The following is a 22582-nucleotide window of genomic DNA, read 5'->3' on the forward strand; positions in this document are numbered from 1 at the left end:
AACATAATAATTATAGCAACTATATAATTGGTGATCAAAGTTAGTGAATGAGACTAATGAATAATGGTTTTGTGTATATAAAGAAATGGGAGTTTTGTTGTAAATTAAAGTTGCTAGGTATGAGTTTGGGAAGCAGAACCTAACATGCTTTTCTTTAGAAGAAGAATTACAAATATGTAAAATGATTTCATTCGCAGATGGTGATGAGTAGCTGCCTTTATGAAAATGGATTCAAACTTAAATACTTGGGCATAGTGAAATTATTTTCACAGTATTAGCTGAGATTTTTGAATGATTATTATAAATTTTAACCTTTGTTTGTGACATGAATTATTATTTTTTTCCATTGGTAAAATGTATCGTTTGTAGAGGTAAGGCGGGGGGAGGGAAGTAATGGATGATAGATTTCACAGAGGAGTTGGGCAAGATGATTTCAGTTAAATTGTCCAAAATTACTGTGTAACCTGACTTTTTATTTTGTTACTGGTAGTGAGTTCTGGAACAGACAAGATCTGTAGAAATTCCTGTCTCCAGTTACTTGATAGCTATGGAGAAACTCACGAATCCTCAAATGAAAACTTTCTGTTGAGCAAATAGTACAATATCACCTTGATACTGCATTATTGCATAAGTATTTGCACAATGAAAGCATGTTATTTGTATAGACTTTGTCACTTCAGAAAAATAGCAGATATTTTATTAATCTCTTCGCATTTTTTCTCCCAAATGTTTAGTGTAGTTTCTAGATGGAGGTCTCAATCTGTTACTTTGACATTATATAATTCAGTCATGATTCTTTGTTGCTATTTGAATCAATTATACAAGATCTGTTGTTTCAGCAGTAAAATGTAATATATAACTTTCTTAAAGCTAACCACTTTGAAGTGGTGGCTGAAAATACAATTTCAAGCATTCAGATCTGTGGGGTTAGCAATTGCCAATATTACTTGTCCTTAAAAATATTTCAAAGAATTTAAATTGGTTAATGTATTTTATGTATATGAACAGTTGCAGAAATGCTTTCTAGTTTAAATATATTATTTGCCTTTAAAACATACATGTGTCAAAGATCATACCTCAAAGCAAAAGTGACCAGGAGTTGTATAATTTAGATGGACAAGCTATTTTTCCAGTAGGTTTTAAGAAGGAAAAAGAAAAAAAAAAACAAACAAAAAACAAAAAAAATGTTGTCAGAGGTCAGGTTGTGTAGCTGTCTTCTGTGAGAATATGTAAATGCTTGTCATACAGTTGAATGCTGGAACTTAAGTTTATACAGATAACATACAAGATGCCTGGGAGAGAAGTACTTGATTTAAGGCTAACATGATTTAAGGCTGACATGAATATTTCAGAAGTTGCAAGTTTTTAAATTACAAATACATTTTAGAAGAATATTTTTGTCTATAAAATATTTATTAAAAAGTAATATGTAAAATTATACATGTAATATATGTGTATTACATATATACATATATGTTAAGTGATTATGAATCCATTTTGCCACTGAGTTTGGATATTGATACAATGTTTCAGCCTCTTGCTAGTAGTTAATATTTTACACATTTGTCTGTATTCTTGTTTGATGTGAAAACCTGAAATCAATAGGCCAGCTATTTGATAGAGAGCACATTACTATTTACTTATAGGACTCTTTAGCATTTTTATCTTCTCATGTGGGCTTCTCAGAAATTACTTTGCATTCTTCATATTTGCAATATTTGGAGCCAGATTTTTAATGGAGGAAAAAAGTGTTTAAATTACATGTATCTTATTTTCAAGGCTTATTAAAATTTATCAGGCTCACTATTCTGCTAGACCAAATATCTCAGCTGCCTCCTGAAATAGCTGCTAGGTAGCTATGTTGTCGGTATTATTTGTCCTTTAATAGTGACGTCAGTTTGTCCGCTATTGTACCAACAGAGAACTTGTGCGTGTGCTCTCTCCTTGAGAGAGCTGATTCTTTTCCAGCAACAGCCAATGAAAGCTTTTCTGTCCAGCTTTCCTGAAGTCATGATGAACTCAAAAGTTCACTGAAAACTTTGGAACCTAATAAAATATTATACTTGCTCTGAAGTCTTTTTTGTTGTTGTTGTTATTTTTGCCAGTTCACGTCGTCATCATTACAGCTCTCCATGGTTTTAATTTTGTGTTAATTCTACAAATTCAAATTTTATGCAGGCATTTGTAGCTCTGTTAAATACTGGAAGCCAGAAGCATCTCTGTTACGGTCTTGAAAGCCTTGTGTTTTATATGGGTTGTCTATGTATGAAAATAAATAGATGTTTTGATGTAATGAAAATTCTAAATCATAATTGGTGATAGCAAATATTGAAAGAGTTGAAGTGTCTCAATTCAATAAGCTGAGGAGGTCCTTACTGTTACTTTTCATTCCTCTCTCCAATTGCAAAAACAGAATAATCCCTTTCATTGGTGTATACTTTCTGGTGTACATATATCTTTATTAATTTTGTTTATTCCTTATCAATGCATAATGTGAAATCAACTTTCTGAAGTGCTGGATGGCAAGTCTCTCAGCAAAGGCCTCTGATTTCACAGGAGCTACTATTTTTGACCCTTCTGGCTACAATGAGACTTCCTTCAAGTGAAAAACTTCAATACTTGATATTTACTCCCTGTCCTGTCGGCTGATACCTGCATCGGCTTGCCTAGTTTCTGTTGCTTTTTGGCTCTTTGTGCCAAAAGATTAACATATTTAATTCCAAAGTTGCAGGTTGGTCATAATTTTGTGCCAGGCTTCAAGACTGATCCTGCTTGAGTGTTAAAGCACTTCCTGTATTAGTGGGCAAGTGACTGACCTGAACCTCCCACCTGAATTACTTGATTGCCTCAGATGCATTTTCCCCAGGAGCTCATAGTTCAAGGCTGACTTGCCAGGCAGACACAGGCAGTCTGCGTCTAATAAAGGGAAAAGTCTGGGTAAAAGAGCCTGTTTCTATTCAAGACCCTGGTAAAGTCATTGTTACTGTAATCACAGTGGTGGTGTTGCTGAGCATTGCAGCTGAGGGTTCCATTTAGTCTAATTTTAACACTTGAAAGCATTGCAGTTGTTCTGGTGGTCTGTGAGGTGCTTTAAGAAGGCCCTGATGTTTTGAAGGAAACAAATACTGACTGTATAATGCACTTTGCTGTATCTCTTTTGAAGCTAAGGAGGGTTCTGGTGTCCAAAGGTGAGAGTTTAAGCTATAACCTTTACTGAAAAGATAGACTTTGCTTTACAAATACTCTTTGTTAACAGTTTTTTTGTTTGGTCTTTTTTTTTTTTTTTTTTTTTTTTTTTCCTCTCCTCTTTCTTTTGAACAGAAGGGTAAGCTTGGTAAGCATGCACAGTTTGGTAGTGCCTGGTTAATGGGGAAGGCTGGACAGGGTAAAGGGTTCAAGAACTGTGTGCTCTGTGACAGCCAACAGTTTCATCCAAGATATTTGTAGGTTATGGGACTCCATCTGTCTTCAATCATACTTAAGGGCTTGTTTTGTCAAAACTGATTTAATGCTGCTTCCTTTAAGATCACTTCTGGAAATGGACCGTACAGCAGTATTTCCCTCATTGAAGTGATGAGAGATAGAATGAGGTAAAGGCTTTCCTTCAGTTCCCCGGGCTTGCAGCGTGGTCGGAGGAATGGTGCAGTAGTTCGGACTATTACCCCGGGATTGGCACGCCGCCACTCTCCGCGCTCTCTACCTTCTGCGAAACGCATCCCCGAGGCTCCCTCACCTGAGGGCAGCTGCCTCGCCGCAGCCCCTCGCTCGGCGCAGCCGTTAAGGCGCGCCTCGGCCGGCGGGGGAGGGGCTGCCGGCCGTTACCCCAGCGCGGGGGAGGGGCAGGCGGCGCGCAGGGCCACAGCCCGCGGGGGGCCACAGCCCGCGCGCCGCCAGCCGCCTCCCGCTGCCGCCCCGCGGCCGCTCCGCCAATCGGCGGCCGGGGCGCTGCCGAGGCGGCCAATCCGCGGGGGACGGGCTTGCAGCTGCAGCACCGCCCCCCGCGCCGCGGGCGTGGGCGGGCCGGCGGCGGGGCTTTAACAGCGGCGGGGGCTGGGGGCCAGCACGGCACGGGACGGCAGCCATCATGGAGTGCGGGCGACAGGTGGCCAACTTTGGGGCCGGGCCGGCGAAGCTGCCGCGCTCCGTGAGTAGGGGCTGGGGCGGCGGGGGCAGGTGGCTTTCGGCTGGGCTGCGGGGCGGCGGCAGGTGTCGCGACCCCCTCCCCCCCCCGGCCAGTGACCATCTCGGCGCTGCCGACTAGGGCTCTCGGAAGCTCCATTTAGTCAAGAAAGCAACAACCAGGCGGCCAGAACAAAAACTCTTCTCCCTCCTCCCCAAAACTGAACGCCTCCACAAATTTGTAGATTTTTTTGTTTTGTTTTTGTTCTGTTTTTTTTAAGGACCTTTTCCCCCAATATGTGGTTTTAACATTGCACTGACAGAAGTTTTGTTAAATCCGCTAGGGTGTTCCTTCATCGGGGCTATATCAGTTTTGGGATGGAAAGTAAGTCTTTGAAGATATGCAAGTAGCTGCATCAAATGAATCTGACCAAAAAAAAAACAAACAAACAAAAAAAAAAAAAAAAACAAAAAACCAAAACAAAACAAAAAAAACCCTCAAGATAATTCAACAAGAAGTCTTTATATAAACAATGGTAATGAGTATAGTATAGACTCAACCCTTTGGAAAGTTGCATCAGCAACTGTAGATTATGCAGTTGCATATGGAGAGGGGGTGGCTTGTGCTGAGTTTAACCGTCTGGCTTTCCACTCAGGAGTTGTGTGTTGTGGGAATTTCTTTTTCTTTACGTCTTGGATCATGGTTTTTACCATTACTTTGTGCATATTTTGTTAACTCACGTTTCTGTAACAAAACAAATTTGTTTTACTGCAGAGCAGCTTCTCATTTTTTTTTTTTCCTGGAAAAACTCATTTTATAGATTGTATTATAAATCTTTGTTTTGCATTGCAAAGCCTTTGGCTGAGAAAGGAGCTCTCTTAAAATACTGCACCATCTAATTCTCCATCTCTCTCTCAGAGAAAGACCTGAGGCCTGTCTTTAATGTTTGAGGGGAGCATAACTGAACTCCATATCATTAGTCTGTTTTCTCCTGTTTTTTGCAAATGCAATACTCTTCACCTCAACTGCTTCACTTAGTTTGACTGTAGGCTTATGCTGTGTATGAAGTGCTCCAACTCACTGAAGCAAAAAGGTGGACAGAGCTCTCCATGCCTATTATAAGGCCTGTCATAAGAATATTGATTGGGTATATCTGTATGAGAGAAATAGGCACTCTTTTTTATCAGTCTTCTTTTTAGTTCAGATTTCCAGATAAAGAATGCAACTAATAAAACAAACTTTTATCAAGTGGTTTAACAAATCCTTTATAATGATCTGCATTTTCCCTTGATTTTTTTTTCCTCTTCTGTCATGAGTATGCTTGCATGAGCAACGTATTGGCTAAAACTTCACCATCTCTAATATCAGAAGCAGCACTGCTTTTTCTGGTTGGTCTTCGGGTGACCAGCTGTTGTAGTTGACAGGCCATGTGGATACCCTGTCAGTAAGGCAGTTTGCTTGCTCCTGCAACCTTCTAGGACCCATGTTTTCTTTTGACAGATCCTGGGATGCAAACGTACAACTCTTGTTTTCAAGAGTTTTCCACTGTGCCTCCATCTTTTCTTGTTTCCTTTTTGAGGGATCCAAACCTGGGAATTTACAGAAAGCATGAGTTGCAAATCCAATGGTTAGAGTCTTAACTCCACTTTGTGTGACAGCAATGAAAGAAGAAAGCACAGTGAAAGGGTGAAACAGCAGATCAGCTGCTACAGGCTTTTTGGAGTGACTGTGCTTTTTGATTGCCTCAATTTTGTTTATTTTTTTTCTTTTCCTAACTTTCAATAACGTAAAGAAGGTGTATATTTAGAAAGTACAGGAGCCTTTTGTCTGCAATCAGATCTCAACCTGTTGAGTCAGTTTAAGGCAAACAATTCCACTCACTGTTTTTAATGTTTCCCCTAATGCTTCAGTTGTCGTGTTTCCGTAAGTCAAGCAAAAGAATGTAGGAAAAAAAACAAGATCCTTGAGTAGGAGATGTTAGTGCATCTGCAAACCATTAAGTCTTCTGTAAAGGATGGGAAATTCCAAAAAATTCCTGAAATAATTCTGAAATAACCTGAAAATGTAACCATTGAAATAATGACTTGAAATACAGACTTTCCCAAAGCACACGATTTAATTATGCCATCCTGTGACAAGCTTTCAGATACTAGATAGAATAAAATTGTATTGGTGCCTTTATGTCTGGTAATTTAATTTGAGAAGTGTCAGATTATTGCAGTATGGAGCAGCTGGGAGATGCACAATGCGTTAGTGACTCACAGTAGTAGAAAATCTCCTTATTTTGTTTATTGGTTTTATTTTTGTTAGGTATTACTAGAAGCACAGAAAGAGTTGGTGGACTACAAAGGACTTGGTATTAGTGTTCTTGGTAAGACTTGCAAATTCTGCATGTTTTTCATAATGTACCTGTTTAACTGAATTATTAAATAAAAGCTTTTGACCTTGGTATTTCAGCTGAATGCTTACCCTTTCTTTTGTAGAACCTTGGTATACCATGATAGCATGTATGTCCAAAGGATATTCTTTCATATTGCAGTTCTTTCTATGCTGACTGCTCATCAGGAGATGATTAAATGATATGTAGGGAGGCGTTTAGTGATCCAGCACAAAGGGCTAGAGACCTAGAAGATAAATAATTGTAACCAATGCCCTAGTACTTGTGGATCTTAGGAAAGTACCCACTTTTTTTTTCTTTTTTTTTGTGGGTGTGTGTGTGTGTATGTGTGTATGCATATAAAAATATATATGTGCACACGGACGCACATGTATGCACGCATACATACATATACATAATTGTATCTTGGATTATAAGCATTTTTAACTGAGAAAGGAAGGGAAATACAGCGCGCTTCCCATTAAGAAGGAAATGTGGTACTACCCTAAGGAAGAGGTGTCTTCTATAGTACACACATATATGACTCACTTTTCAGCCCTCATTGCGCAAAAACTTTATGCACAAACATGTTCAGCATTTTGCTAGTCCCATGAAACTGTTTCGTTGTTAAAAGTAAAATGTGTGCAACAGTCCGGATTGGGATTTATGTTTAAATAAATTGTACACTCTTAAAAATGGAAGGAAGAACATGAGTTTAATTAAAGGAATTAATACTAAGTGACCTTAGCTTCTAATTAGGATTACAGCTTGAAGAAGCCTTGCTAAAATACTACAACAAAACAACTCTCCTATACTACATACTCCTATACTACTACAGTAATGGAGAATGGTAATAGCAGAAAACGTTCTTGGAGTAAAGAAAACTTGCACCTTGCTAGGGAGGACTTTCTTCATCCAGACATACCCCTGTGTTGTTTCTGGGGACAAAAAGGTGGAGAGGTATGAAATATGAACAGACTGAATTTCCATGGATTTGGACAAAATAGGTGTTGTAAGGCTTGTATGGGTGTTCAGGAAAGTTTAGCAAAATGGGAGTCAGAGCTGGGAGCAGGAGTCTTCAGGTACTGAGTTTGTGAATGTAGAAGGTTTACCATTTTTTTCATGTCATCTCTCTTGTCTCTCTCTTTTTTTTCCTCCCCCTCCACCCCACAACCCCTACCCCAGAAATGAGCCATCGGACCTCGGATTTCTCAAAAATTATAAATTCAGCTGAAAATCTCCTGCGTGAATTGCTGTAAGTGAAATGCTTTCTGCTTATTTTTATTTTACACTTGTGCTAGTTGCACTAATAATGATTCATGTGGAGACCTTTACTCCATGTAAATGTAAAGATCTATTTTCAAATACTGTGTCTAATAAAAAGTAATAATCTTAGTGAGAATATTGGTCTTCCGTTTGGCTGATTCTTGTTTATTTGAATGTGACAAAGGGCTTTCATTCAGTTAAGGTTCTTTAACGCACTAACCAGTTGACATGCTTCTGAAATTTGAATTTTTGTTGTGTTCATAGAATTCAAAAACTGCAGCTTTTTTTTTAAGGAATTAGTTATAATAATTGAAAGCTATATGCTTATTGCTTGTCTCTGCAATAGCGTAAAGGTGGTCTTTAAAGGACTTATCAATCCAATTTTACTAACATAAACTTTATATGGTTATTTTTTAGAATGACCGACTAGGAACTCTTTTCCTGTATGTAGTGTGGTACATTTTTAAAGCTTCAAAATACATAGAATATTGGAGTTACTGTACAGCTCTTGTAATAGTTAATGATCCTTTCATTTAAAGACATAAAATCAAGAATTTACAGACAGAATTATTGACAAAGACTTTTACTGGCATCAGTAATTTGAACACGTAGTTTTTGTGATTTAGAATATTATATATGCATGTTAAGTATACAGCTAAACTTGCATTTTTTTAAGTTTTGGGCTCTCAAAGTTGAAATCCACTGTAAGAAACTCAGACCAAAGTGCCTAGCTTCATCGTTTTTCCATCAGGCTGACAATAGACAAAACTAGATTTGAGCATTAATTCTACTGTAACATATTTCAAGTTTGTGTATATTATGGTAGAAGAGCTACTCATGAATGAACTTGTTTATTGCTTGTTTCTAACATATTTTTATCAATAAAATATATAGTGTAACTCTTGATAGCAACTGAAGAGCAGTGCTAGTATAAGTTGATGTGCTTTGGTTTAACCTCTTGGAAAAACTCTTCTAAAATGTATCTATTTTTCCTCTGGAATGTTGCAGTTAAATTTATAATAGCAAATATTGTGTACTCAGCCCCGTGCATCTTTTCTCTTTTGGGAGTAAAAATACATGTTTATTTCTTACATGCAGAAATATACCAGAAAACTACAAAGTTATTTTTCTCCAAGGAGGTGGTTCTGGTCAGTTCAGTGCAGTCCCACTAAATCTTATTGGCCTAAAGGAGGGAAGACATGCAGATTATGTGGTTACTGGAGCTTGGTCAGCAAAAGCAGCTAAAGAAGCAGAGAAGTATGCCAAAGTGAATATTGTCCATCCTAAACTGGCAACCTATACAAGTAAGTTGATGATTACATCCATGTGAAAGCTTAGCTCTTCTGAACTGTTCCAGAATAAATGTCTGTTACTGAATATGAGCTAGTTAAACAGTTGACTGCCTACTACTTGAAAATTACCAGCCACAAATCTCTGTATTCATGCTTGGGAGATCTGTTAGATGAGTTAGCAATCTTCACCAGGCAAGGTGGATCTTGAAACTGGACTGAGCAAATCCTAGAACATATGTAGTAGGAAGTAAATGTAGTATATAAAGTAAATGTAAAATGTACAGAAGAAGTAACCTGGACAGTCTGAAACATCAGTTTTAAATCAGTTTTCAAGTTATTTGCTTCTTAAGTGTTTCTTAAGTATTTCAGTTTCAGGTACTTTCCAAAACGAGATTTTTCTGCAGTTTAGAAGCATATCTGAGATCTTAAGCTTTTTGGCCCAGGAGATGGGAGGCCTGTGTTCTGTTCCCTTTTCTTGAGGGTTTCCAAACCACATTTCCCTACTGTGTGGCCTGATTAACAGATGGCTCCGGGATAGGCAAAGCACTTTCAACTCTCTCTAAAAACTTGTTACAAAACATGATACAATTTGAACATAACTACAGTATAGGAGTATGGTTAACTGCAGTTTGGCCACTAGGAGCTTTTATGAGAAAGTTTAGTTCAAAGATGTTTTACATGTATACCTTACTTTAAGTGGTCACTGGGAATATAAACAATCATATCTTCTCTTCTTGATGAAGAAATTAGAACCAGGTGTCCCTGCTCTGGCTAGTCCTCCACATTTTTCTTCTCTCTGGTCAAAGTTAATACAAACTGGAAGAGTGGCAAACTGGAAGAACAAAGAATATATCCCATGTGAATTAGTCTATTAACTTGCCATTGCAGCATTCACTTTGGAGATGGGTTTATCTCCTCTGAGACAAAAGAAAGAATTGAACTTAATATCTTCCTTATCCTAGGGGAGTATGTTAACCAATTGGCTGCTTTTAAAAAGAGGGTAGGCAATTGCAGCACTTCTCTGGTGTTTTAGAACAAACTGAGTAACTGCTAATTTTATGCAGAAACTGGTGTGTGCTGTCAGGGTATACAGAGCTCTGCCTACTGACAATGGCGGGTGAATGTTAGTTTTGCAAATTCCTTGCAGGGCTTAAATGGGAGATAGATAACCTTATGTTCAGTTTAGGAAAGATTGAAATGCTTTTGGAGCTGCACAGAAATAGACCTTTAGAGAGCTTTAGCAATGAGAATTTGGATGATACTGTGCTTTTAAGGACATGTGGAGGATTCTTGAGTTTCAGCTGAATTTAAACACTTGCATCCTATTTTAGATCTGTAAGACAGTGGTTTATAATTTAGGATTGCAAACCTGATTGAAGTCCATTGAGGAAGAAGAACTTGCAGCCAGAAAGTCTGCAGACTCCCTGAGTCACCACAGAAAATTTTGGGAACCCACAGGTGTATTTTCTTTATACATAAGTTTAGCTTGTTACCAGCAAAATGTAGTGTTACATTATACAATAAAGTCTGTCCTGAGTGCATTTTGAAAGTTCAGTGTTCAAGTAAAAACTGCGTGGTAGGAAAATTACTTGTTTTCAGTGACCTTTGGTTTTCCTTTTTGTCTATCTCAGAAATTCCTGACCTGAGCACTTGGAATCTCAATCCAGATGCATCTTATGTCTATTACTGTGCTAATGAAACTATTCATGGGGTAGAGTTTGACTTTGTACCTGATGTCAAAGGAGCAATTTTGGTTTGTGATATGTCATCAAACTTCCTGTCCAAACCTGTGGATGTTTCTAAGGTACAGTATCAGATACAGTGACTGCAGAAAGCATTTTCAAACTTGGATATATATCCAAGGCATATAGGTGTCTGTAAAAGTATGATTAGCTGGAGTTGCTGAACAGTGAAATCATAACAGGTTAACAAAATGTGATTTCTTTAATCTGTTGTATATAAACATTGAAATATGGAATTTCAGAGCTGAAAGTTATCTATTATCTTATTTTCAGAAAAAAATATATTGAATTATATCGAAATAGTTCATGCTGTTAGCTCTCCAAGATTCTTTGTCTAATGCATTGTTTCCATTGATGCTGTATCTGACAAATCATGTTTAATATGTAGATAGTGTAAATGGTTATAGCAGGACACTGAATCAGAATTTCTGATCATACCTTTAACTTGGCCGCTTTTAAGCCATAAAGCTTCCGATGTCAAACAGTTACTCCTACAGTTCCTGACAGGTAGAAGATACAACTTCCTTACGTTAGTGAAGTGCTATGGTTGAGGAATGTCACTGACTTATAAACTAGGGAAGCAGAGCATTTGACCTTTCTTATCTGTGTGAAGGAAAAGAAGGGACAATTGTTAGTGCATTCATCTTGGCCTTTCCTGATCTGACTCTATTTGAACAGATGGATGATGTGATTCCTCTTCTGAAATGCCAGAGTAGCTGTAAATATTTCTATTTATTTATTTGTAAACTTGCTTGAAGTAGTGTGAAAAGGGAATGGTCTGCCTTAAGAATGATTTGTGACCTCTAATAAACAGTTGGCAAATTACTGGTGAGTTTGTTGATAGGAACTACCTCAACTGAATGAGGATACATGGTCTGGTGATATGTACATGTTAACACATGGTATAACAATTCTGTGATAGCTGGAAGTCTCTTTGAAATCAGCTGGAATTCTTTTTTGACCCACAACTTGCTTATTTTCAACATGTTCTCCAAGGTGTTCACTTTATTTGTGTATCTGTTGTATAAAGATACTGGCTTATTATGCAGTTATAAGATCTATTAGTGACTGTGTAACAAGTCCTTCTTTTCTTCTCTCTGTTAAAGTTTGGTGTGATTTTTGCTGGTGCTCAGAAGAACGTTGGCTGTGCTGGAGTTACTGTTGTAATAGTCCGTGAGGATTTGCTAGGATTTGCACTGAAAGAATGCCCCGTAGTACTGGATTACAAAACACAAGCAACAAATGACTCTTTATATAACACTCCACCATGCTACAGGTAACTTATCCCAATATTTAATATCCTGTATTCAAAAAACTACTGCACTGCCATCTGCTGCTGTGGTTGAGAGAAATTTTAGAAATAAGTATATTTGTTCTGAAGTAGGTTGATAGGTTGGAGTTATAATTCCTGTGAGGACCCTTAAAGCATACCACCATGGTTTTGATGATGTTTAACAGACTGAGCCATAAAGAACATTATACTTTCGGAAGTATATATTATAAGTAATAATTCCATTCCAGAAGATTCAGGATCTAATTGTCTGCTGGCTTTAATTGACTAGAGTTGTATTCATTTGTGATACTGCTTCCGCCACCACTAGCAGGTAATTTGGTCATTACTCTTGCTTCTTGAACACTCAGTATAAAATTGGTTTAGCGTCTTCCTGAGCAAAGAAACCCAAAGTAAGGTGTAAGCTCTGCTTATCCTTGCAAGGACCATCGTTTTGTTTTTTGTCTGTCAAAGCAGGAGAACTGAAGTTCATCTCAGCAGGCTTTCTGCCTCTGGATTAACTTTAGGGCTTCCCTTCCAGCTACTCTCTTACCTTGGTTTAGAACAGACTATACAGCAGATCTTTCAGGCAGTGAAGAGAAAGTGCATTGTAATCAGAATGCACCCACTGTCATTCTTTTAAGTGGCAAGGGTTTAAGTACTTATGTCATTCTTTTAAGTGCAAGGGTTGAGATTAGGGAGATGGCTGATCCCCTTATCTAAAAGTGAGAATAGTTGAGAAGCTTTTCACACATAGAGTTAAAAGCTTCAATGTATACTATACATAAATACATACATACATGCATATGTACCCTAAGGTTGTTCTCAGCGTTCTGAACCTCCAGATCTCTGTATTTTCTTTACTGCAAAACAGTAAATATTATTATATTCTAATAATACAAAATATTATAAGCGTATGCATTCTTTCAAATATTTTTGGAACTTTATTATAGCTATATTATTCACTGTAGACAGTTTAGAAATGGCTGAGCATAAAACTAAAAATAGTATTTTAATCATTGCTTTTCTTTACTTTCTAGCGCAGCTTGAAATATTATTTTGATTACTACCTTCATGCTCCTCCTGTCATCCAAAAATAAAACTGTTCTATCTTCAAAATCTTTGCCAGTAGTCAAGATTATAATCAGCCTGTACCTGGCAATTTCATGTATAACTAAAGCAGAATAGACTACAGCTTGCTCTTTCAGACTTACTGGTCTAGTGAAATGATGCTTTACTGCTGGAAGATTTAGATATTAAGCCAATAGCATCTGGCTGTTCTAGATTAAAATATGTATTTCAGTGGGTTCTGGAGCTTTTTTATACCAACATTCACAAAATGGTTATATTAAAAAATCTTCAAACAGGTATCATTTTTTCCTAGAAATTTTCTTTTAAAATGCTTTGAAAATAAAGATTTTTACTTCTGAAGATGAGATTTCCTTTTGATTCAGTGAAAAGTCTCCAGTATAACAGTTGAGATTAATACAACTCCATCTTTTCCACAGAAGCCAGAATTTCGAAAGTTAAACTGCCTAATCGTGACTTGTATATGTCAAATGCACCATATCATCATAAAGCATAGTGATTCTTGTTTACAGAGCATACCTTAATGCCATCATTTAGCGCATAGAATCAGTAGAATTTTAGGTGATATTAAGTGTATCTTTGAATCTGCCTATTTTCACTATGGTGTGTATTATTGCAGTGACATAGGGGTTGTTACATAACTTATCAATAGTAAATTCAGTGACCATCGGTTTATTTTGGACTTCATGGTGCACAGCTGTAGTTCTCCCAAGGAGTGTGCTTGCTTATAGTGTGTACTGTTGCAACAATTATGTACAGAGGCTGCCCTATGGACTAGGGACCCTTGATGTCCTTAGGGCTGGTTGTTCACTATAAAAGTTAATTTTTAGTGTTCTAAACATTTGCCTTCTTTGTGTTCTTCATAACAAAATACAATTACATGGGCAATATGTGTATTTGTTCAGTGATTGATAAAGCTTCTGTTTCATGATCAGTTGTTTTCCAGACTGCCAGGTCACACGCTCTCTTTTGAACACTGTGTACTTGCACATGCCAGATTTTGAGTCCAGCCATTCATGTTTTCCAAGTACAGAACTATCTCCATTTGAAAAGCAAAACAAGAATTCAGTTCCGTAGCTTCATTCTGGCCCCTGCAAAGAATTTCTAGAAAAGAAGTTACTCATTTAGCTGTAACTAGGTGTCTAGGTGAAAGAAATGCAGGGAGACTGAAAAAAAAGTTGCAACCAACAGTCTTTCTCCTTTCTGACTACTGTTTTGCCAGATTTTGTCTCATGTTACAAACCTGCTTTGGAGCACATTCTATAATCCACAATGTAATAGAGACTGAAATGTTGGCAGGGTGCAGATCTGTTTGGCTTGGTTTTAAAATGCCTGTTCTATTCTTTTTAAGAAACTGGCAATGCTTCTTAACTCTGTATATGTCTCCCTTCTCCCTAAAACAGGCAATCTGTGACCTCAGTTATTCTACAGTCTTTCTGAAGTGCTCAAAGATTACTAGTTGCTGATAAATGGGGAGGAGATATTAACTAGATTTGCAAAAGCTACTTCAGCAGGATGTTAAATTAAATTAATGTCATGCTGATGACTTTAGCCTTTTGGTTAGAGACCAACTTTTTGATTGTAATCTGCTTTGCCAAATTAATGGTGATTTTTTGCTAAGAAAAACTAATTTCTAAACTTCATGGGTTTATTTTGCATTTAAAATTGCTTTAAAATTTTATTAATTGTAAATTGATATGAAAGAAGGATAGACGATATCCCTCAATTGGTTGTTTATGTGGATCACTCTAAGGCTGACATCTATAAATATTACATATTCAAGAGTTTTCACTTGAGGAAATAAGGATGAGAGGTGAAATGTTGCCTTCTGTAGGTGGCCAGTGCATAGGCTTTGCTTCACTTAAATCCTTTGGACTGGAGTAGTTGACAGCCTACTGTTGTAATACAGTAATATTGTGACCTCAAAGCCATAAGGTGCTTTGCTTATTTAAAACAGGCAATCTGTAACCTGAGTTATTCTGCAGTCTTTCTGAAGTGTTCAAAGATTCAAGGTTTGCATCCATTGAGAAACTAAAGGTAGCAAAGTTAAATCAACCTCATGCTAGATCTTTGTGATGGAAATTTGTAGGGTAATATGTACTCCCGAGCACTCCTTCTGAATCTGTAATGAAAGGACTAATAAAAGCAAACCAGTTGGAAATATGCCATCAAAACTTGTGAACAGTTTATTATGTAAAGCAGTGTAGTCGTGGGAAATGCCTGAACTTGAACAAGCTGAGTTTTATTGCAAAAGCGTGAAAGCAAAAGGCCTTAGGGTTTTTACATTACACTGGATAACTGGCATTGAAATGCTTGGTCCATAGCCACGTGAATTCAGCAGGCTTCCAGGTCTCAGCTCAGAACTTGAATAGTAATGAATTAAGTGTATTATATTTACTATTTGTTTCACCAAACATCACTCTTCGTGTAGATAAACAGCTCTTTAAACAGAAATGGGGTTATAGGTATATTTCTGGTAGTTATGAAAATGAGATTAGATTTCTGATATTATTAATGCACATACATTTGAGATTCACCCCAGCACCTTTGCTAGAGCAGCTGTGCAGGGTGTATACTACTAACCTAAGCATTAACTCTGTCTCTTTCTTGGACCTTGATAGTCAGTTGTATGGTCAAAGAATAGGCAGTCATTGCAGAAGTGAAATGCCTGAGGATATGCTTGGGAGCTGTGCACAGCTGAGGGAAGCCTACAGGATGTGCTCTTCTGTGGTGCAAGGGGTTAAGTTTGGTGCAATGTATTTGTGTAGCATTTGAATTTCAGGTTTCTTTATCTGGGTCCAGAACCATAGACTGCTTATTATTATATTAATTTATTATATTAATAAAAAAAACCTGAAACTAAAGGTATCATCACTGAAATATTCTGTAGAACATTAAACAGGACTGTAATTTTTTCTTCTATTTCTTTTACAATAACCTGATTGAAAAATGTTCTTTCTCTTACACAGCATCTATATCATGGGATTGGTACTGGAATGGATAAAGAATAACGGTGGGGCTGCAGCTATGGATAAACTTAGCTCAATCAAATCACGAATGATTTATGATATTATTGACAAATCCAATGGATTCTATGTGTAAGTTGTTTCCTCCCCCCACCTTAATTTCAATGTTTGTTGCAGAGCCTAACATATTAGTAACTTCAAAAATATGTTCCAGTCAGACTGTTATAGTTGACTTTTCAATATATTGAAATTGTGAGGAATTCTAGGGCAATTATTAGTACAAAACATTCATTTGATAACTATCCAAAGGTGAGTCTCATCTTGACAGAATTTGAAGCTCTCCTGCATAGATTCATTGTGAAGTATATTAAAAGTACATATTCTAAACTTCATAAAATGCAGAAACCTAGGCAAGGCATGGACAAAACCCAGATATGCTAAAAACCCTGCTTTGTATGCCTACTGGATGTCTTGGGAAATACATGCTGAAGCAGAGTAAGTAGCTTGTAGGAAATTCTAGAGAGCAGTTCTCAGGATCATATTCTTTTTGCCATCTTTTCTGATACTCAAAAGAGTCTATTTTTTCTTTGTTGAGCAATGTCTTTATTACCCTGATGTGCCAAATCCTGGAAAACACACTGAAACAGTAGGAATAAGATCAGACTTAGATGTAGTCACAGCATAAAACCTTTTCTTTACACACAGTTTATTTTCTTCAATTATTCCTGATGGATTTTCAAAGCAGACTTAACCCTCTATTTTTTTTGGGTGGCTGGAAGGTATTTTTAAGCTCACAGACACCAAAATGTGTGTAACTGACAGCTGATGTTGTAATTTAGAATAATTATTTTAATCGCTCATTCTGCTTAAGAAGTATTGGATGACTCTGAAACTCTGCCAAAATATTTTCCTTTACCTTCAGCATAAAATCAACAATTTTGGGACCTAATTAATTTTCTAGTCAAAGTTACAATAGGGCAAATTAAATTTGGATTTTAAATTAAAGCTGGCTGCTGCCTTAATTGGCAAGGATATAGTTCCATCGTAATATTTAATACATTCAGCTTATCCGTTTAGTTAACGAGAACATCTTTGCCTTTGGCATTGTCATGATCAGGAATGTGATCCTACTCCAGTGAAGTAGTGAGGGGTTTTTGTAAATCTCAGTGAGCAAATCAAGCCTTGAAAAAACATTTTTTGGCAAATATGAAGTCTTTGTTTCTGACAAGTTGGTCTGTAGGGCTTTGAGCGTGAAATGCAGTGCAGATGGTATGGTAAATAGGTAATTGGGAATGCAAATCAAATTTCACTAATAATTGAGCTATATGCCTCTTATTAATAAATATTTAAGACTGTAGATTGTTTTTTTTTTCATGCCTATGACTAAAAGAGAGAGTTACACGAAGCTGCCTGCCCAGCTGTGATGTGGCGTCTAACCTGTGGCATGCTTCACTGAGATGAGCTATTTAGTGAATGGAGACTTTCCACAACAGAGTGCTGTGTGCCATTCACAGTTTGTAACTTAACAGCTTCTGACCATTAATAGCCTGCACTGAGTGAGACTGAGTTGCCTAATAGCAACAGGATCTTGTAAAACTATAGCAGAGCTACAATTAATGAAGCATGGAAATGCTTACAGGAGTAGGTCTTTTTGAAGAGTGTTTTTTCTATAAAATTGGTATATACGGATATTATCATCAATTATTTCTTCATGATGGGGAGACATCTGTAGAAAGGAGTAACTGAGGACCTCAAAAAGAATGGTGTCCATTATTTGTCAAATAGAATAATAATAGGCATGGCATTTATATGTATTTTACAAAAAAACTTATTCCTAATGAATCTCTGCAAGAATTTGTATAGTAGCCTTGGAAAGGATAAATCTGATGGCCTCGTATGTCCCTTGTAACCCAAAGCACTGAAAAAAAAACCCTATTTTTTCCCCTTATTCTTCTCTCCACAAAGTATTCAAAGAGAAATTTTATTTTAAAGGAATCTTGAATTTTCCACTTTGGATTAAAGGGAATTCTAAGGGTTTAAGAAGCTGTGATATGCTATATGTTGTGGCTGTACGCAAGATTTGCTCTGGAGATATCTTTTCTCTCCTTGAGACATATTCGTGGTTCTGAATAATACTAATGGAGATGGGGACTGTAGTCATTAATGAAAATCTCCAATGTAAATGGTTATTTCCTTACATTGAATTCTTACACTTGCCTTTTCTCTGTTTAGCTGGGTCAAGCTTACATTTGGTATCACTTGTGACTAGCTGCATGAAAATAAGTGTGTATCAATCTATGTGAAGATGAAGAAAAGAATCTGCTTGGTGAAAGACTTAGTGAAAATGCAGTATAATTAATCTTGACTAAACCTAAGTTACTTTACTGGAAAACCCTGTTACTCTGGGGAATACAATGGATATTTTCTGTCTTTTTTTATTTTTTTTTTATTTTTAAGTTTTAAAATTTGTTAGACTTTATGCAGGCCTCTCATGTATTCCAGAGTAGCAATTTTGAGTATGGCAGGGAGGGGTGACCAGCCTTCCCCTTACCATAATTAATCTACTTGGTTGAAAAAGGAAGGTTGCTGTATTATATAGAAAGTAATCTTCTCTTTCATTATGGCAAAATAATGACTTCAGTACTAAGCAGATGCAATTATTCACTTCCTTAAATTGTATATAGCTAAAAATGTAAATTTAACACAAAATAAGTTAATTACTACATTTTACAATTTTTTCAGATGCCCAGTGGAGAAAAAGAACCGAAGCAGAATGAATGTCCCCTTTCGCATTGGCAGTATCAAGGGCGATGAAGTCCTCGAAAAGAAATTCCTTGAGAAGGCTGTGGAGCTTAACATGATATCCCTGAAAGGACATCGGTAAGTACTAGACTAAGATGAATCCATTTGTTGTATGGAATTAAATTGTATTGTGGTGACACAGCAGCAGACATTGTCTGTAACTAAGCAGCCTCTTTTCCTGGCAAACCTTTTCTCTCATGTTAATTTGGAAGCACTGGACATAGCAGCCTAGAGACTGTACTTGGAGCCTGCTGGTGGCTCCCCTGCTGCTTAGGAATGGTTGGAACTGGAGGGCTTTCTCTCTGATTCTGCTTTCTTCCCCAGCTTCAGGCTCTCTACAAATGCCAAAGCATTGACTCTTAATGTCAGATTCATTATTGTATAATGCGTCCATTGCAAAGATGATCTGTGTGGCTGCAAGAGTTCCTTCCTCTATTATAGTGATGCTTCTGGGATTAAAAAGAAATTTTTGAGGTCACAAGGCTACAGTGTTGGAGCAATAAATACCTAGTAAATACTGAGTATACCTTGATAGAAAGATTGCCTTAAAGAATTAAATGTTGCTGCTCATTCGCATAAAATGTGACTCTGGAATATGGGCATATAGCTATGAATAGATAAACTGAATAGGTGATGATATTCACATTTTTTCTAGCATATACAAAACCTGTCTGTTTTTGTTGTTGTTCTGTTCTCTTCTCAATTTAGATCTGTGGGAGGAATCCGTGCCTCTTTATATAATGCGGTGACTGTAGAAGATGTTCAGAAGCTTGCAGCGTTCATGAGAAGCTTCATGCAGATGCATCAGTCATAAATGCTTGAGGGCTAGAACCATGCTGCACACCTATGAAGTAAAAGCTAGAGGGTTTGAAAATTACTGTGGTACTGCACAGCTGTAGCGCACAAGTTATATTGTCTTTTAGTTTTTGGAGCTCTTTTAGTTAACTCTGTGGGATTGAGGGCCCAATCTTACAGTGACTTGGACAACTTTTACTTCTATTTGAAGGTGAGGATCCTCAGACCAATCAAGACTGGTTCCAAAATTTGTAAAGCACACCACTTAATTTGTAGTTAAACTGTGAGCAGCACTGAAAGATGCTGTGGATCTGATTCTGACCTTAGATATGCTGCTGTAATGCTCTATTGAAATTCATAGAGTCACTTTTTGTTCATATAGATACAACTAGAATAAGAATCTATCCTACGATTTGAAAAATCTTTTGCTTCTGTATTTCTTGTTTCTACAGTTAAAAATAACTTCTTTAAAGATACTGTGTTCTCAATAAATTTAGGAAGGCAAAACCTGATAAGCCTTCCATAGAGCTTCATAAATACTGTATGACTGCACAATGAGGCTAGAGCTGAGGTTAAGTGTTCTCTAAGGATATCTAGTTGGTTTATCAGATATATTCTAACTGTACCTCATGAGCAGTTCTCAGAGGAGCTAGTATCTACATTCTTGACTTCAGGTCTTTGCATTTAGATGTTTGCTCCCATGCATGAAACGCTATCATGAGTCCTATGTAGTAGTACCCATTACTGTAGTTAATGTCTATAGGAGCAGGCCTGTTTTTTTTTTTGGGGGGGGGATGTTGCCATTCATAGGTTTAAAGTTAAGATGCATGAGTTAGTAGTGAAATCAATTTATAAGATGTTTATTTCTCTATGCATTTTATATTTTAAACTTCTTTAGGTTATCAATTTTATATTCTTATTTTGGACTGATACTCCTATCAAAAGGCTTTTACTTTAATTTGGTAACCTTACATCAAACTGGACTGCTATGTTCAGTTCAATGAACATGAGACTTTCTCTGCGCTGACTTCTTAGACCAAAGTGCCACAGATTTTCTTGCCTGGCACTCCTTAAATGTCTTTCTTCTCTTAATTGTTCTACTGTTTTCTTTGCCTTTTCATTGATTGATATGTGTTGCCTTTGTATGTGGGGCTCTGCCTTACTCTAGCTGATGTAAATCTTTACTTCTCTTCCTTTTCCTTACATTAGATCACATTTTAGGTCCAACTTTCTCACTTTATCTTCCTGGCTTACTCCAGACTTTGTATAACTTCAGTTCCTTACTCCAGAATATCAAAGATCTTTAGAAGATCTTATATTGTAATACCCGTTTTGAGAATTATCTTTCCTTTCCAGGCTGTGGATTATACTACCAATGACAATATTTTGACATTAACCTGCTATTTTAACTCACATAACGTTGGACATTATGCAGCTGGTTTCAGATTGTAATCCCTTTGGGACAGGACTGAGCCTTTCTTTGCTTTTCATGTAATACCAGAACAGTGATGAAGCTTTAATAATATTAGTGATGAACTGTTCCTTTCATCTTCAATTGGAACCTCACAGCAAGTCAGTGGAGCTGCAGTGGGGGTGCATTACATTCCTTTTTGAAAAGTCATTGTTTTATGTCTGCTGTTTTGAGATTTCTATGTCTATTTTGTTTAATTATTTGTGTTGCACTAATCAGGTGAACAAAATAAAAGACTTGCCACAGCATGCTGTGAAGCATCAATATATCTGAGGTTTTTATTTTGACACTTTTGGGAGGATGAGAAATCCATGCTTGATGTGTGTTTGAATTTCAAAATCCATATCCTTTTTCTTAGAAACATTTCTCTCATTTATGTTTTCTTCTTGAAAATACACTTTCCTACAAATGACCTGGGAAAATAAGAGATAAGGCTTTGAGGTCTACTTCAGGTTTCCTATAAGCTATTTATTTTTTTTCAATCAAAATTGAGCTTCCTCCAGAATTTTGTATATCTTTTGATCCACAGTACCTTTGAGTCTCCATTCCTCTTTCTAAAAGTCAGGAAAGCTTTCTGTGCTATGATAGGCTGCACTTCTACTTAGCAGAGACCCTGTCCTCTGTGATTGAAAAAAGGCTTGCACAGTTGTAGGCAGCTGATTTATTGACACAACAATGTCAATTTTACTACTTCTAAACTGAGCTTCAAATCTTGTCAACAAAGGTATTTTTTGCTCTGAAAGACCAAAAAAAGGAGTTAAATCAAAATGAAGAATAAAGGCTAGAATTAGACATTAGCAGGCTGTAAGTGACAGAATGTTTTGTGACAGAGCTGCAGGAATGCTAGAAAGATGAGCATGAGAGGGTTTAATGAGTTACGATCAAATGCCAGGTAATTCTAACTCATCCATGAGGCAGGCTTGCCCTTCAGAAAATTTGATGTCAAGCTGCCCCCCTGAAAGGTAAAATCTCTCAGGAATAATCAAAAAGTTCAGAATTTCCAGACCCCTCTCTTCTCCAGGCTGGGCCTAAGGAAACTCTGTGCTCCATCTGTTTCTCCTGAGTATAGCAAGAAGCCCTTTGGTACAGCTGAGAAGCTGTCAACCAGGAAGGAATCCTGTCACAGGGGGATTCCTGTTGCTTGTCAGAGATGGGATCTTTCCACAGCACAGCTATGGTACCATCTCTGGGCCTGGCACAGAATTAAAGATTGATACATTATTGCTTATACAAGTAATCCTAGTGGTAATTAAACTGCTCATATGGACAGTAAGGTGAAGAGTACAACCCCTTGTCTTATCTGACACTCTGTTTTCTTATTTTCCTCGTTTCTGCTTAAATTTAATCTAAGTTTCTTTTTCAACTTGTAACTGGTTTGGTTACATTTTAAAA

General features: G+C 37.1%; 1 protein-coding gene across 1 annotated transcript; it reads left to right on the plus strand.

Annotated features, from left to right (window-relative positions):
* Positions 1–4084: 4084 nt before the first annotated feature.
* On the plus strand, positions 4085–21454 carry PSAT1 (phosphoserine aminotransferase 1). Its single transcript, XM_062599542.1, has 9 exons — positions 4085–4144; positions 6431–6491; positions 7683–7752; positions 8862–9067; positions 10687–10859; positions 11904–12073; positions 16126–16254; positions 18865–19002; positions 19633–21454. The coding sequence occupies exons 1-9, from the start codon at positions 4085–4087 to the stop codon at positions 19736–19738; spliced, it is 1113 nt and encodes a 370-aa protein (XP_062455526.1). The 3' UTR covers positions 19739–21454.
* The last annotated feature ends 1128 nt before the right edge of the window (positions 21455–22582 follow it).

This window comes from Rhea pennata, chromosome Z (genome assembly GCF_028389875.1).
Source record: "Rhea pennata isolate bPtePen1 chromosome Z, bPtePen1.pri, whole genome shotgun sequence".
Taxonomy (NCBI): domain Eukaryota; kingdom Metazoa; phylum Chordata; class Aves; order Rheiformes; family Rheidae; genus Rhea; species Rhea pennata.